Source organism: Oculina patagonica, chromosome 11, assembly GCF_052425735.1.
Source record: "Oculina patagonica isolate OP01 chromosome 11, crgOcupat, whole genome shotgun sequence".
In the NCBI taxonomy this organism is placed as follows: domain Eukaryota; kingdom Metazoa; phylum Cnidaria; class Anthozoa; order Scleractinia; family Oculinidae; genus Oculina; species Oculina patagonica.
The window spans coordinates 13,779,313-13,794,137 of record NC_135768.1 but is presented as its reverse complement, the minus strand read 5'-3'; the positions used below and the strand labels follow the sequence as shown (position 1 = coordinate 13,794,137).

The window sequence follows — 14,825 nt, the reverse complement described above, 5'->3', positions numbered from 1 at the left end:
TACTAACGAAAATCTATATGAAATTGAGCAAAAAGCAAATCACCTGCGAATAGGAAAACTCGAAGGTGTAAACTCTTGCGAGCGAATTTAGTTTTAATGAGAACTGCAGAACTTATCAATATGCGAGGTTGAGCTGTAAAAGTGCGAACGATTCCGCAACTTAATCAAATAGTTCGTTTTGGCAAAATTAGTTATCTTGCATTATCGCAGCTGAAAACACCTCTTGCGGAAAGCAATAAGTTTTACAATAAGCTACAATTGAAAGCAGATTTTAAGCTTGATAAATATCTTTTCTAAAGTGCTCGTATTTCCTAAGTCTTAAAGTTTCCAGTAGCGGTTAACCGAAATTATTTTTTTAAAGTTAAAGATGAAGTAAAAGGTCGAAACAAGGATTTCTTTTAACAAGCTAACTATGAGCAACCATTCAGTAGCTACGGAAAAGTAGATAAAGCTGAAAGGTAATTTTAAAGTAACCCGCGACGTGAGTTCTCACTTAGTTGTAACGCGAGTTCACACTTGACTCATAAATGAAATTCTTGTTTTCCGCAGATGAATAGATAATCTTAATGCTCGAGTGCGTACTAAGAAATATATTTCTAAAATAATTCCAAAATATGCTCCTACATATTATTCCCCCTTTTAAGTAAGTCGCCTCCCGGCGACTAAAATAATAAAAAACATACGATAACGTCTAAAGTACCACATAGTGAAATAATAAATAAATGATAATTAATACAATAATTTAGTTGAAGGTAGTTAACTAGATACATGTTAAGTTTTACAAAGTTCATCTGGAAGGTTCTTGTTCACTTGATAGTCCATGAGATTCTTCATTATGGTTCCAATGATGGTTGTGATGCACACCTCAAGTGATTGGTCGCTCTCATTCAGGCAGACAGGCACCATTTTCGCACTTTCAATGTCGACAAGCTTGTTTTCATGGATGTATATTTGAGGAAAACTCTTATCGCTGGTATTGCTCTGAAGTGCTTCTCAGTGTTTATTGGAGAAGCTTCTTGTTTCTTCAAATCAATTAATTTAAGATCGCTATTTGAGACAAATGTGCGTCAAAAGGCTAGGAATGTAGAGTCTCAGAATCGCATGGGGTTTTCCAGTCTTGATTTGTGTCTGTTGCTTGTGCGTCTTGTGCCAATGATTTCTTTGCCCCTAGACAATGAGCTGAACTCAGTTCACTAAGTGTTCCATTGTGTGACATAGGTCCGGAGTGTGCGCTTCGAGTATAAGTCTTGCGTCTTGCACTTGTAAGCTTGGAAGGGTGTGAGTATACTTGGCTGACGTCCGTGGCAAAGTGAGTGTAATATCAAGGTTATGAGAAAAATCAAGCCAGTTGAAAGTTTAGAACTAGCTAAAACTGAAGGTAACTACTTTCACTAAATAATTATAAAATACGAAAAAATTATATTGGAAAATGTCATCATGATTATCATGCATCACAAGAATGCTAATTCATATTATCATGGTACTTATCCCAATGCTCTGTCTAGTAAATTCGGGCCACGATTCAGGCCTGAAAAATTTCCGAGAGTGTATCTCTTGCCTTCGTTATTTCTTTCGGGTAAGCAAACACCCTGGAGACATTCAAACAAGTCTTTAAGCCCAAACTGAGAAGTCAGTTGAATAACATTTATCAGGCGGTTTGCGTTTCCGGGGTATCTTGAATGTGTAAGGTGGTGGAAACACCTTCATGAATTTTAACATGAAGAAAATAAAGAAATGAATGAATTTCAAGGAATTTAGGCATAACGACGTTAATCCCTTTACATCGTGAGAGAAAACATCTTTGGTACCAATTTGCTTAATACTAAGATTACTGTTGCATTCGGTAACAAATTCATTTTTACCTGTGTCAGCTGTCTCTAGTGATATTTGTCGACAATAAACTTCATGGTCTTCATATAATATTTGGCTCGTTTCGTAAATCTGAACTTGCAGAGGGTGTACCACTGCGAAATCTAATGTCTGTTCTTCAATCTGTAGGTAATCTTCATGGCTCTCTTTTAAGTTAGCTTCGACTTCATCATGATCTGTTGAATCTTCTGAAAAATATTCCTTTGATATCTCTATTTTATTTTTTTCATTATTCTCTAGAAACCAGATTTCCTTTTGTTCATCGTCTATAAGCTTAAATGTGTCTGAGTTTTCTGATTTAATCTTTTCCACAATTTCAACTTTATGATAAAAGGAGCCGTTTACGCCATTCATTTGTTCATTGTTTCTTATATTCGCCTCTATATTATTGTCTGTAATCGTATTAGAATAAGCTTGTCTTTCTCTGTCTATAACCGAAATGTTTTTCTCTTTCTCGATGTAGGCATCAGTTATTTCCTCTGCTATATCTTGTATTTGGCCTTCATTTGTGTTCTCAACCGCGCCTTCATTATCCAAATTGGTTTGGCTAAGTTGCTGTTGTTCATCTTTATGAGAACCATCATTTAGCTTAGAAACTCTAATATCTTTGTTAGCGTCATCGGAATTGATAACCATTTCTGCTCTATCTAGGCCAGAATTTTCGATAAGAGAACTCTGAGTTCCGTTATTAAAGTCAACGATCTTTTGTTCAGTTTCACTTGACAAATTTGTAGCTGAATTGTCTAGTTCTGTATGATTGGACAACATGTGCCGAGTCGGCGGTATTTCCACGTTTACCCTTTCCTTACGCCTGTGCCGCTCTACTGGATGCGAGCGCCTTGTGTTTGTGTAGTATTGCCTGTTTTGAGATGGTCTAGTTCTTGAATCGCTACTTTGCTCGTCATATTGACGTTTCCAACAAACAGAAGAAACATGACCTTGTTTCCCACAATAATTGCAAATCGGCCTGTCATTAAAAGATTTTATGTTTCTGTAGTTTTGACCACTCTCTTCTCGCATATTTTGTATCTCTTGGGCAATTATTTGACGAAACTCTTCCCTGCCAAGGGGTTTATCATTCTGAAGAATTGGTCCTCTGTTATCATTGCTGTTATTGTAAGGTGTTGGATCATAAGCTGTTACTTCTGATTGGATGCCTGTAGCATTTTGCGGTAATTGTGCGATCGCCCTAAGAATTTCAATTGTACTGTCTACTGGCTTTTCTTCGGACAACGCCTCTTTTAATTTGGCGAGTGATTCTGCCTCTGAAAAGGTTTTTGGTTTTTGAAGAAAGACATAATTTTTTAATTCTGGTCGCAGGCCGTTTACAAAATAAAGCTTCATACTCCGATCATTTAATATATCCAAGCGTAGACAGAGCTTTCTGATCTCACATGCAAACTGCGCTACAGTTTCGCTCGGTAACTGTTTCCTATTCGAAAGCTTCTGCTCCAACAGCAAAATATCTGCTTCTGTATGAAACTGTCCAACGAGCGCTTTGCAAAGCTGTTCGAAAGTTATCGTGGCTAAATCAGGAATTGAATCTATCCACACTTTCGCATTTCCTGTTAACAATAATGGTAACAACCCGGCTTTCTGCGCGTCGGAATACTGATAAAAATTTGTTACCCCATTAAACTGCCACAAAAATTGTTTGACATCTTCGTCCGAGTCACCGGAAAAATAAGGTATCGGAATACCATCTAATTCGAACTCTTCGTAACTCACGGCCATGCTTTCCGAATCTAACAATTCTTAGCCGAAATGTTCCTTGACTACTAAACAGCTTGCGTAAGCGATTTCGGATTTTTGTTTGAAAAACAGTTTGGTACTCGAAAGAAAAGACGAAAATAGAAAAGAAAGAAAGATAACTAAACAGGCATGTAGGCGTTGAAAAGAGCATTGAAACAACATCATATGAAACTTCGTAGGCATTCTGTTATTAATTAATCTCGCTAAACGCACGCTATGACTCGAACATTTGGCAGAAAAGGTAGTACTACTTAACGAAACAAAATCTATACTGTCTTATTTTTTTCTATTTTTCTTTTTAAGTTTTTTTCTGGCTTGAATTTTCTATACCATGATTACACAGTTCAGTTTTGTACTCACAGCATCCTGCAGTTTTCTTTCGGAAAAGGTACTAACCATCTTTTATTGTTGTTGTACGATTTTCTTGACGTGGATCTGCTGATGTGCTTGTAGTCGAGAGGAGGATTGCTCGTTGCAGGAGGTACCAGAGGTCGACTACCGCGGAATTCTCCAACCAGATCTGTAGCGGGACAGATTAAGTAAGATGAAGGAACCAAAGGTCTTCGGTTAACAGCGTTTAATTCTGGGTTATTCTTCTGCTACAAGTTCTCACTTTAGCGTATTTGAGAGTGTCCAGAGTCATTCGTCGTGTGTTGTTTCTGATTACATCTCTGGTTATGACTCTGATTGTTACTGATTATGAATCATCGAGAGCTACAAGGCAGCTCTATTTAAAGGAAAATACTAAAATTAATTACTTTTCACAAGTTTCCGTGCTATTCATATGCGAAAGTGAGGTGTTTTCAGATGTTCTACCTTCCGAGAACAAAGGAAACCGAAATGATGTAATGTTTTCTTTGTTTGTGAAAAATTTGCAAAGTAAGAAATATCTTAGGAACTAAAACTCCTTACAGAAAACAATCGGCTAGATCGAAAGCTAGTATCTCAACGAAGCTAGTGTTGTTAAAATATTTCAGTTTACTAACGAAAATCTATATGAAATTGAGCAAAAAGCAAATCACCTGCGAATAGGAAAACTCGAAGGTGTAAACTCTTGCGAGCGAATTTAGTTTTAATGAGAACTGCAGAACTTATCAATATGCGAGGTTGAGCTGTAAAAGTGCGAACGATTCCGCAACTTAATCAAATAGTTCGTTTTGGCAAAATTAGTTATCTTGCATTATCGCAGCTGAAAACACCTCTTGCGGAAAGCAATAAGTTTTACAATAAGCTACAATTGAAAGCAGATTTTAAGCTTGATAAATATCTTTTCTAAAGTGCTCGTATTTCCTAAGTCTTAAAGTTTCCAGTAGCGGTTAACCGAAATTATTTTTTTAAAGTTAAAGATGAAGTAAAAGGTCGAAACAAGGATTTCTTTTAACAAGCTAACTATGAGCAACCATTCAGTAGCTACGGAAAAGTAGATAAAGCTGAAAGGTAATTTTAAAGTAACCCGCGACGTGAGTTCTCACTTAGTTGTAACGCGAGTTCACACTTGACTCATAAATGAAATTCTTGTTTTCCGCAGATGAATAGATAATCTTAATGCTCGAGTGCGTACTAAGAAATATATTTCTAAAATAATTCCAAAATATGCTCCTACATATTATTCCCCCTTTTAAGTAAGTCGCCTCCCGGCGACTAAAATAATAAAAAACATACGATAACGTCTAAAGTACCACATAGTGAAATAATAAATAAATGATAATTAATACAATAATTTAGTTGAAGGTAGTTAACTAGATACATGTTAAGTTTTACAAAGTTCATCTGGAAGGTTCTTGTTCACTTGATAGTCCATGAGATTCTTCATTATGGTTCCAATGATGGTTGTGATGCACACCTCAAGTGATTGGTCGCTCTCATTCAGGCAGACAGGCACCATTTTCGCACTTTCAATGTCGACAAGCTTGTTTTCATGGATGTATATTTGAGGAAAACTCTTATCGCTGGTATTGCTCTGAAGTGCTTCTCAGTGTTTATTGGAGAAGCTTCTTGTTTCTTCAAATCAATTAATTTAAGATCGCTATTTGAGACAAATGTGCGTCAAAAGGCTAGGAATGTAGAGTCTCAGAATCGCATGGGGTTTTCCAGTCTTGATTTGTGTCTGTTGCTTGTGCGTCTTGTGCCAATGATTTCTTTGCCCCTAGACAATGAGCTGAACTCAGTTCACTAAGTGTTCCATTGTGTGACATAGGTCCGGAGTGTGCGCTTCGAGTATAAGTCTTGCGTCTTGCACTTGTAAGCTTGGAAGGGTGTGAGTATACTTGGCTGACGTCCGTGGCAAAGTGAGTGTAATATCAAGGTTATGAGAAAAATCAAGCCAGTTGAAAGTTTAGAACTAGCTAAAACTGAAGGTAACTACTTTCACTAAATAATTATAAAATACGAAAAAATTATATTGGAAAATGTCATCATGATTATCATGCATCACAAGAATGCTAATTCATATTATCATGGTACTTATCCCAATGCTCTGTCTAGTAAATTCGGGCCACGATTCAGGCCTGAAAAATTTCCGAGAGTGTATCTCTTGCCTTCGTTATTTCTTTCGGGTAAGCAAACACCCTGGAGACATTCAAACAAGTCTTTAAGCCCAAACTGAGAAGTCAGTTGAATAACATTTATCAGGCGGTTTGCGTTTCCGGGGTATCTTGAATGTGTAAGGTGGTGGAAACACCTTCATGAATTTTAACATGAAGAAAATAAAGAAATGAATGAATTTCAAGGAATTTAGGCATAACGACGTTAATCCCTTTACATCGTGAGAGAAAACATCTTTGGTACCAATTTGCTTAATACTAAGATTACTGTTGCATTCGGTAACAAATTCATTTTTACCTGTGTCAGCTGTCTCTAGTGATATTTGTCGACAATAAACTTCATGGTCTTCATATAATATTTGGCTCGTTTCGTAAATCTGAACTTGCAGAGGGTGTACCACTGCGAAATCTAATGTCTGTTCTTCAATCTGTAGGTAATCTTCATGGCTCTCTTTTAAGTTAGCTTCGACTTCATCATGATCTGTTGAATCTTCTGAAAAATATTCCTTTGATATCTCTATTTTATTTTTTTCATTATTCTCTAGAAACCAGATTTCCTTTTGTTCATCGTCTATAAGCTTAAATGTGTCTGAGTTTTCTGATTTAATCTTTTCCACAATTTCAACTTTATGATAAAAGGAGCCGTTTACGCCATTCATTTGTTCATTGTTTCTTATATTCGCCTCTATATTATTGTCTGTAATCGTATTAGAATAAGCTTGTCTTTCTCTGTCTATAACCGAAATGTTTTTCTCTTTCTCGATGTAGGCATCAGTTATTTCCTCTGCTATATCTTGTATTTGGCCTTCATTTGTGTTCTCAACCGCGCCTTCATTATCCAAATTGGTTTGGCTAAGTTGCTGTTGTTCATCTTTATGAGAACCATCATTTAGCTTAGAAACTCTAATATCTTTGTTAGCGTCATCGGAATTGATAACCATTTCTGCTCTATCTAGGCCAGAATTTTCGATAAGAGAACTCTGAGTTCCGTTATTAAAGTCAACGATCTTTTGTTCAGTTTCACTTGACAAATTTGTAGCTGAATTGTCTAGTTCTGTATGATTGGACAACATGTGCCGAGTCGGCGGTATTTCCACGTTTACCCTTTCCTTACGCCTGTGCCGCTCTACTGGATGCGAGCGCCTTGTGTTTGTGTAGTATTGCCTGTTTTGAGATGGTCTAGTTCTTGAATCGCTACTTTGCTCGTCATATTGACGTTTCCAACAAACAGAAGAAACATGACCTTGTTTCCCACAATAATTGCAAATCGGCCTGTCATTAAAAGATTTTATGTTTCTGTAGTTTTGACCACTCTCTTCTCGCATATTTTGTATCTCTTGGGCAATTATTTGACGAAACTCTTCCCTGCCAAGGGGTTTATCATTCTGAAGAATTGGTCCTCTGTTATCATTGCTGTTATTGTAAGGTGTTGGATCATAAGCTGTTACTTCTGATTGGATGCCTGTAGCATTTTGCGGTAATTGTGCGATCGCCCTAAGAATTTCAATTGTACTGTCTACTGGCTTTTCTTCGGACAACGCCTCTTTTAATTTGGCGAGTGATTCTGCCTCTGAAAAGGTTTTTGGTTTTTGAAGAAAGACATAATTTTTTAATTCTGGTCGCAGGCCGTTTACAAAATAAAGCTTCATACTCCGATCATTTAATATATCCAAGCGTAGACAGAGCTTTCTGATCTCACATGCAAACTGCGCTACAGTTTCGCTCGGTAACTGTTTCCTATTCGAAAGCTTCTGCTCCAACAGCAAAATATCTGCTTCTGTATGAAACTGTCCAACGAGCGCTTTGCAAAGCTGTTCGAAAGTTATCGTGGCTAAATCAGGAATTGAATCTATCCACACTTTCGCATTTCCTGTTAACAATAATGGTAACAACCCGGCTTTCTGCGCGTCGGAATACTGATAAAAATTTGTTACCCCATTAAACTGCCACAAAAATTGTTTGACATCTTCGTCCGAGTCACCGGAAAAATAAGGTATCGGAATACCATCTAATTCGAACTCTTCGTAACTCACGGCCATGCTTTCCGAATCTAACAATTCTTAGCCGAAATGTTCCTTGACTACTAAACAGCTTGCGTAAGCGATTTCGGATTTTTGTTTGAAAAACAGTTTGGTACTCGAAAGAAAAGACGAAAATAGAAAAGAAAGAAAGATAACTAAACAGGCATGTAGGCGTTGAAAAGAGCATTGAAACAACATCATATGAAACTTCGTAGGCATTCTGTTATTAATTAATCTCGCTAAACGCACGCTATGACTCGAACATTTGGCAGAAAAGGTAGTACTACTTAACGAAACAAAATCTATACTGTCTTATTTTTTTCTATTTTTCTTTTTAAGTTTTTTTCTGGCTTGAATTTTCTATACCATGATTACACAGTTCAGTTTTGTACTCACAGCATCCTGCAGTTTTCTTTCGGAAAAGGTACTAACCATCTTTTATTGTTGTTGTACGATTTTCTTGACGTGGATCTGCTGATGTGCTTGTAGTCGAGAGGAGGATTGCTCGTTGCAGGAGGTACCAGAGGTCGACTACCGCGGAATTCTCCAACCAGATCTGTAGCGGGACAGATTAAGTAAGATGAAGGAACCAAAGGTCTTCGGTTAACAGCGTTTAATTCTGGGTTATTCTTCTGCTACAAGTTCTCACTTTAGCGTATTTGAGAGTGTCCAGAGTCATTCGTCGTGTGTTGTTTCTGATTACATCTCTGGTTATGACTCTGATTGTTACTGATTATGAATCATCGAGAGCTACAAGGCAGCTCTATTTAAAGGAAAATACTAAAATTAATTACTTTTCACAAGTTTCCGTGCTATTCATATGCGAAAGTGAGGTGTTTTCAGATGTTCTACCTTCCGAGAACAAAGGAAACCGAAATGATGTAATGTTTTCTTTGTTTGTGAAAAATTTGCAAAGTAAGAAATATCTTAGGAACTAAAACTCCTTACAGAAAACAATCGGCTAGATCGAAAGCTAGTATCTCAACGAAGCTAGTGTTGTTAAAATATTTCAGTTTACTAACGAAAATCTATATGAAATTGAGCAAAAAGCAAATCACCTGCGAATAGGAAAACTCGAAGGTGTAAACTCTTGCGAGCGAATTTAGTTTTAATGAGAACTGCAGAACTTATCAATATGCGAGGTTGAGCTGTAAAAGTGCGAACGATTCCGCAACTTAATCAAATAGTTCGTTTTGGCAAAATTAGTTATCTTGCATTATCGCAGCTGAAAACACCTCTTGCGGAAAGCAATAAGTTTTACAATAAGCTACAATTGAAAGCAGATTTTAAGCTTGATAAATATCTTTTCTAAAGTGCTCGTATTTCCTAAGTCTTAAAGTTTCCAGTAGCGGTTAACCGAAATTATTTTTTTAAAGTTAAAGATGAAGTAAAAGGTCGAAACAAGGATTTCTTTTAACAAGCTAACTATGAGCAACCATTCAGTAGCTACGGAAAAGTAGATAAAGCTGAAAGGTAATTTTAAAGTAACCCGCGACGTGAGTTCTCACTTAGTTGTAACGCGAGTTCACACTTGACTCATAAATGAAATTCTTGTTTTCCGCAGATGAATAGATAATCTTAATGCTCGAGTGCGTACTAAGAAATATATTTCTAAAATAATTCCAAAATATGCTCCTACAATTAGTATCCCAAAATGCAATTCTCCTTGCGTAAACACTGCGATGGTTTCCAATATGGCGTCCGCAGTGTCGCATGTGGTACAAGGAAAACAGTTGTGGCGACGTAAAACTAACTGGTCCGATTCGAAAATAATCATGTTTCCACTCGTATTAAATCATAGTGATGACTAGCATTTGGAAAATTGGTTTCAGAGCGTGACCACGCTTCGTAAATCTGCCGCTACGAGGTTTGTAATTTACTGGATGTGTTGAATTATATAGACGCTCTGACGTAGCAAGGCCGTAGTTCTTGTTTTTGTATTGTATTTATTGTTTTCTAAAGCTTAAAAAAAGTAAATCAAACTATTTTAACGACAAAGGTCGTACATGTAGTTCTCGATCGCAACAAGCCAGTATAGTGTCGTTATATTGATAACTTCGCAGGCGTCTTTGTCTCACAAACAAGTCCATTTTTCCAGTTTAATCGGCCGATTAGTGAGTCAATCTTCACCCGGAGCAGTGTCAAATTTAACCCTTAGTTTAATCGTTGATTAACGCTAATCGGGCTTTGAGCAACGCAATCTAATCGTAGGTTAAATTTTAATCACCGATTAGCATATTTAATCGCGGATTAGCGCTAATCGGAGTTTTGAACAACCGGGCCCAGTCCTTTAGATGGCGAGGAGTGAGTTTTCAAGACAGCTATCAAAGTCGATGAAAACCGAGAGCAAGCAGTCTGACATTTTAAGCAGAACCGCGCACATCCAAATGCCTTCCTCTATTGTTCGATAGGAGGCACCTGTGTAGCCAATCAAATTGCAAGTGACAACAATCAGCCACTGGATTATGCTAAAAGTGATAAAAGTAATATATTATTTTACGATTACCGTATTCACAGGTGTAGAACTCCGCTCTCATAGATACATATCGTTCCCAAGACTTTGGTAGAATCCGAATGTAGCGTGCCTTGATTGGTGGAGTGATTACATTGTAAACGACAGTGTTGCTATCCCAGTTACCTTGAAATATCTGTGAAAAATTCAAGAGAAGCTAAATGAATACATGATTGCAGAAGTAAGTTAACTCCGATAACCAGTCTAAGCAAATCGTGCTCGTAATAATCACTTTAGATTTAGTGTCACCGTTTGTGGTTAAAACTTAATTGTACATATCCAAGCTCCTTTTTTCCTATTTGAGTTGGTGGTAGCTACGATGAAAAGAACTTGGCCTTCCATGGGCAAATCTTTATGAGATTAATGATGCATGGATTTGTCCGAATTTCGAGATTTTAAAAAAGAAATAGCAAATAAACGTTCTGAAAACATACGTAACATACATAATAGCTTTACCTATAGCGGCGCAATCTTATGGAACAGTCTTCCTTTCTTTCAAGCGGAGTCCCTTGGGCAATTTATGGGTTTACCAAAACAAGTTCTTTAAGGCACGACATCCGATCGTGGAAAGCAGCTTTTTCTTTATAATAGCTTATCATTTGAATTTTAGAATTTAGGATTATACGTTTACAAATGTAAACAACGAACTATTTGGGCTACTTGCGGCCTTCCGTTTGTGCCAAAACACAAACAAACCAGAAATTGAACACAAAATTACCTTCACTTTCCCAAACTGTTCATAACCTTCAAAATCAACGCCATCGTGACTGTAATTCAAAGAGTAACTTTTAACCCACTGATAGTAAAGATTGGAATCTAATAGTCTCCCTTGAGTTGCCACTTTAGTCACGGTGACTTTTTCTTGGAAGTCAACCTGCAGCCACGGCTGATCAAGGTCACTGCTAGCAGCGCTCCAGGATCCTGCGATGTTAACATTGCCAGGGTCAAAATTCAGACGGGCGTTGCTGGCTGCATGATCTGCGTCATGCTCGGAGGATGCAGTGATTTGTGAGTCGGAAATATTGTAGTCTTCCATACCAAGAGCGTGACATGCTGCAAGGAATCAAATCATTTAAACATAGAGAATAATACTTGATGTGCGGAGATACAAAGTTTCTCTGCGAGTTTTCAGCTTCAATATATATCGCAAGTAAGCACAGCGAACGAGTGAGATATCGAGTTCAACATTTAAAATCTCCAAGCAGGGGAAGACAAACTCCAAATTATTAAACAAGGCAAACACGTCAACAAAGGTTATTACGAACTACGACTTAGAAAATAGGAAGCCTTTGGTTATTTTAACACCTTATTAAATTACTTAAATTAAATCAAGGAATAAATTTTGATTTGGACGCTTTGAATTAAAAGTATAATTTACAATTAGCCTGTTGTTGAAGGTCTTGAAGAGAGTTACGAAGGAAGAGTACAGCGTTTGATCGTCTAACTTGTTAAAAACTTCCTCCGAATGAAATTATTGAATATGGCATCTTAATATTTACTATGTAATCAAATAGGAATTGCATAGAACAATCTCCCTGTCAAAAAGGTCACTTTGTGGTAGCCTGCGTACGAGTCCTTAAGTTTTGAAGACGGCGAGAGGTGCGTGAAAGTTTTGGGCGCGGGGTGGAGAAAATTGAGACGGGAGGGGAGGGGAATCTTTGCAGTTATAAAGCAACTCAAACATTTGAAAAGATCAGAGGCCCCAAAAAATACAAGATGACAATCATTGTTATTGCCTTTTTAGATAAAAAAAGTATCTAATGAGTATTTTTTGGTGTATTGTGAACCATAAATTATTCAGTGTTTAAGTAAAAGTTTAAATGAGCACGGCGCTAAATGGTTCTCAATAAAACTATCCAAACGTATTTAAATGATACCTAGGGACTTGTCTGCGATAACTTAACGACCTACCATCTAGGTTAGTGATTGCTATGACATCTTCACTGAAGTTCCCAAGTCCTTTAGAAGTGTAACCAGCCACTTTCATTTTGTAAACTTCGGATTTCTCCAGCTCTTGAATCTCCATTGTTTTGCTGCATCCATAAAAAGATTGGTCGCTATCATCGGTCCTTACAACATATCCCAGAAGAATCCCATTTGTATAGTCTTCTGGGATATCTGTCCACGTGACCATAACACTCGAGTAGCTTGTACCATGGGCAACTACTATTGGAGGCGGTAGACTGGGAACTAGTATGAACAAGCAATGAGAACATAAGAAACGTTTACGCCTGGTTCACACTAGCGACATAACGACATAAAGAAAAGTTCAGTTCTTTCCTTATGTCGTTATGCTTATGATATTATGTTTCAACTATTTCGTTATGTTTTGTTGTTCACACGAATGACATAAAACATCAATGAGACGTGTTTTTTTACATATGCGTGACCTTGCCGTTATGTCGTTATGTCGCTAGTGTGAACCAGACCTAAAACGAATTATCACTATTATGAAAGCTATTCGCATTTATGCCTTTTGCGCCGATCGATGCAGTCAAAAATATCTTTATAGCGTAACATTACACGCCTGTCTCTAAAGATGGGCGGCACCCCTCCCCCCCCCCACCTCTGGCTACCAAAATTCCGACTGCTTTACTTGGCGCGTCGTGACGTTTAGTTCGCGACAAAGCACATCAATGCCAAGTTTCTGTGGGAATTTTTGTAGCCGTTGGATTTTCTGTCGTACCGTAAATCGTGTTTATGACTCCGTTTTTGATAATCATAATTAAGTATTGAGAACACTTGGGAATTAAAAAAAGGTCTCCTAAATTTTTGGCAATGGTAGTTGAAGTACGAGTGCAAGTGCAGTGAAGTTTCCCTGTCAACATTATGTCAGCTCACTGACATATATTTTTTACTCCTGGATAATCTGCAATCAGGCGTCCTTTTTTTTCTTTCCTCCCGCCGCGAAAAAAAAGAACGCCTGATCTCAGGTTCACTCCTGGATGGACAACGAGACAATTAACGGGCGTCTTACACTTCAACCCATAATCCTAAGTATTGTTATTTCACCTACTATCGTGAATAGAAAAATATCAACAGAGCGACCTTTATCGACTGCGGCATAGAGAGCAACTTTAATTTAAAGATTAAGTTACGTGCTACTTAAGAATTCGTGAATCTTTAAATACATTTATTTAGTTTGCCTATCAGCGTAAGAACTATCCTTAGCTGAATCTCTAAAAAAGTCCAAAAAGAAATATAGATAATTCGCCTCCATGGCTTAAGTTCTTCAAAAGACACAGAATTTGGTCATTTCACGTTTCTTTTTTGCAGAGGACGGCAAAGAAATATACCAAGACGTATAACGCACATGCAGAGGAATTGTTCTGTATCGGGAGGTTCTTTTAGCTGTGGTCGTCATGCATAATCATGGTGTGTAACTTCGTAATCACAGGTATGAAGCCAGGGCCATTTTCGTATGTCCTTTAATTAGAGTTTGCTTACCCCCCTCTCGTGATCGAACCACGATTGTTGGACTTGGTGGCCCTTCTCCTACGCTGTTAAACGCGGCAACTTTAATGTCGTACAGTTTGCCTTCCAATACGTTTTGTAGTGCTACTGATAAATTGAAGGCATTCACGGTGACAATCTGTTGATTGTTACTATTCTGTAGTTCATACATGACGCGATAACCTAGAATGATACCAAGGCGATGCTCCAAGGGTAGTGGTTGCCAAGTAACAACAAGGTCTTCGGTGTCGTCAGGAAAGCCGCTGACGTTTAATGGAGGAGACGTGGGAACTGAAAAAAGTAAATTATTAATAAATAAATAAATGAATAAATAAATAAATTAATTAATAAATTAATAAATAGTTGGACCCAAACAGTAAATAGCCCTAAGATTTTCTTCAAGGATTTCCATTTTTACGTCACCAAAACAAGGAGTTTTAGTTTTAATGTCACGGGTCAACGGTATCTAGCGGGTTTTTAGGCCAGGCAAGGACCTGGACACAATTTTTTGAAGGTGCGGAAGGTAGGGTGATCGGGGCAAGCCACGAGAGCTGGGAATGGACATCAATTTGGTTGGGTTATTAGAAGAGCTTCCTTTTTGCCTGCTTGCTCTTTGTTTGTTTGTTTATGTTTTTTCCATTAAACAGGCTAACAGTAATGTCACTTGTTTCTGTT

At 37.6% G+C, this 14,825-nt stretch overlaps 1 protein-coding gene across 2 annotated transcripts in view; it reads right to left on the bottom strand.

Moving 5' to 3' along the window:
• Positions 1–14,825, bottom strand: part of LOC144630294 (uncharacterized) — a 100,591-nt gene that overhangs the window by 13,948 nt on the left and 71,818 nt on the right. For both annotated transcript variants that reach the window (XM_078488625.1, XM_078488624.1), the window contains exons 36-39: positions 14,145–14,441; positions 12,609–12,887; positions 11,416–11,750; positions 10,692–10,833 (exon numbers count right to left, since the gene is read on the bottom strand). In XM_078488625.1, the coding sequence (XP_078344751.1) occupies positions 10,692–10,833; positions 11,416–11,750; positions 12,609–12,887; positions 14,145–14,441 (1,053 nt within the window). The remainder of the gene's footprint in view (positions 1–10,691; positions 10,834–11,415; positions 11,751–12,608; positions 12,888–14,144; positions 14,442–14,825) is intronic.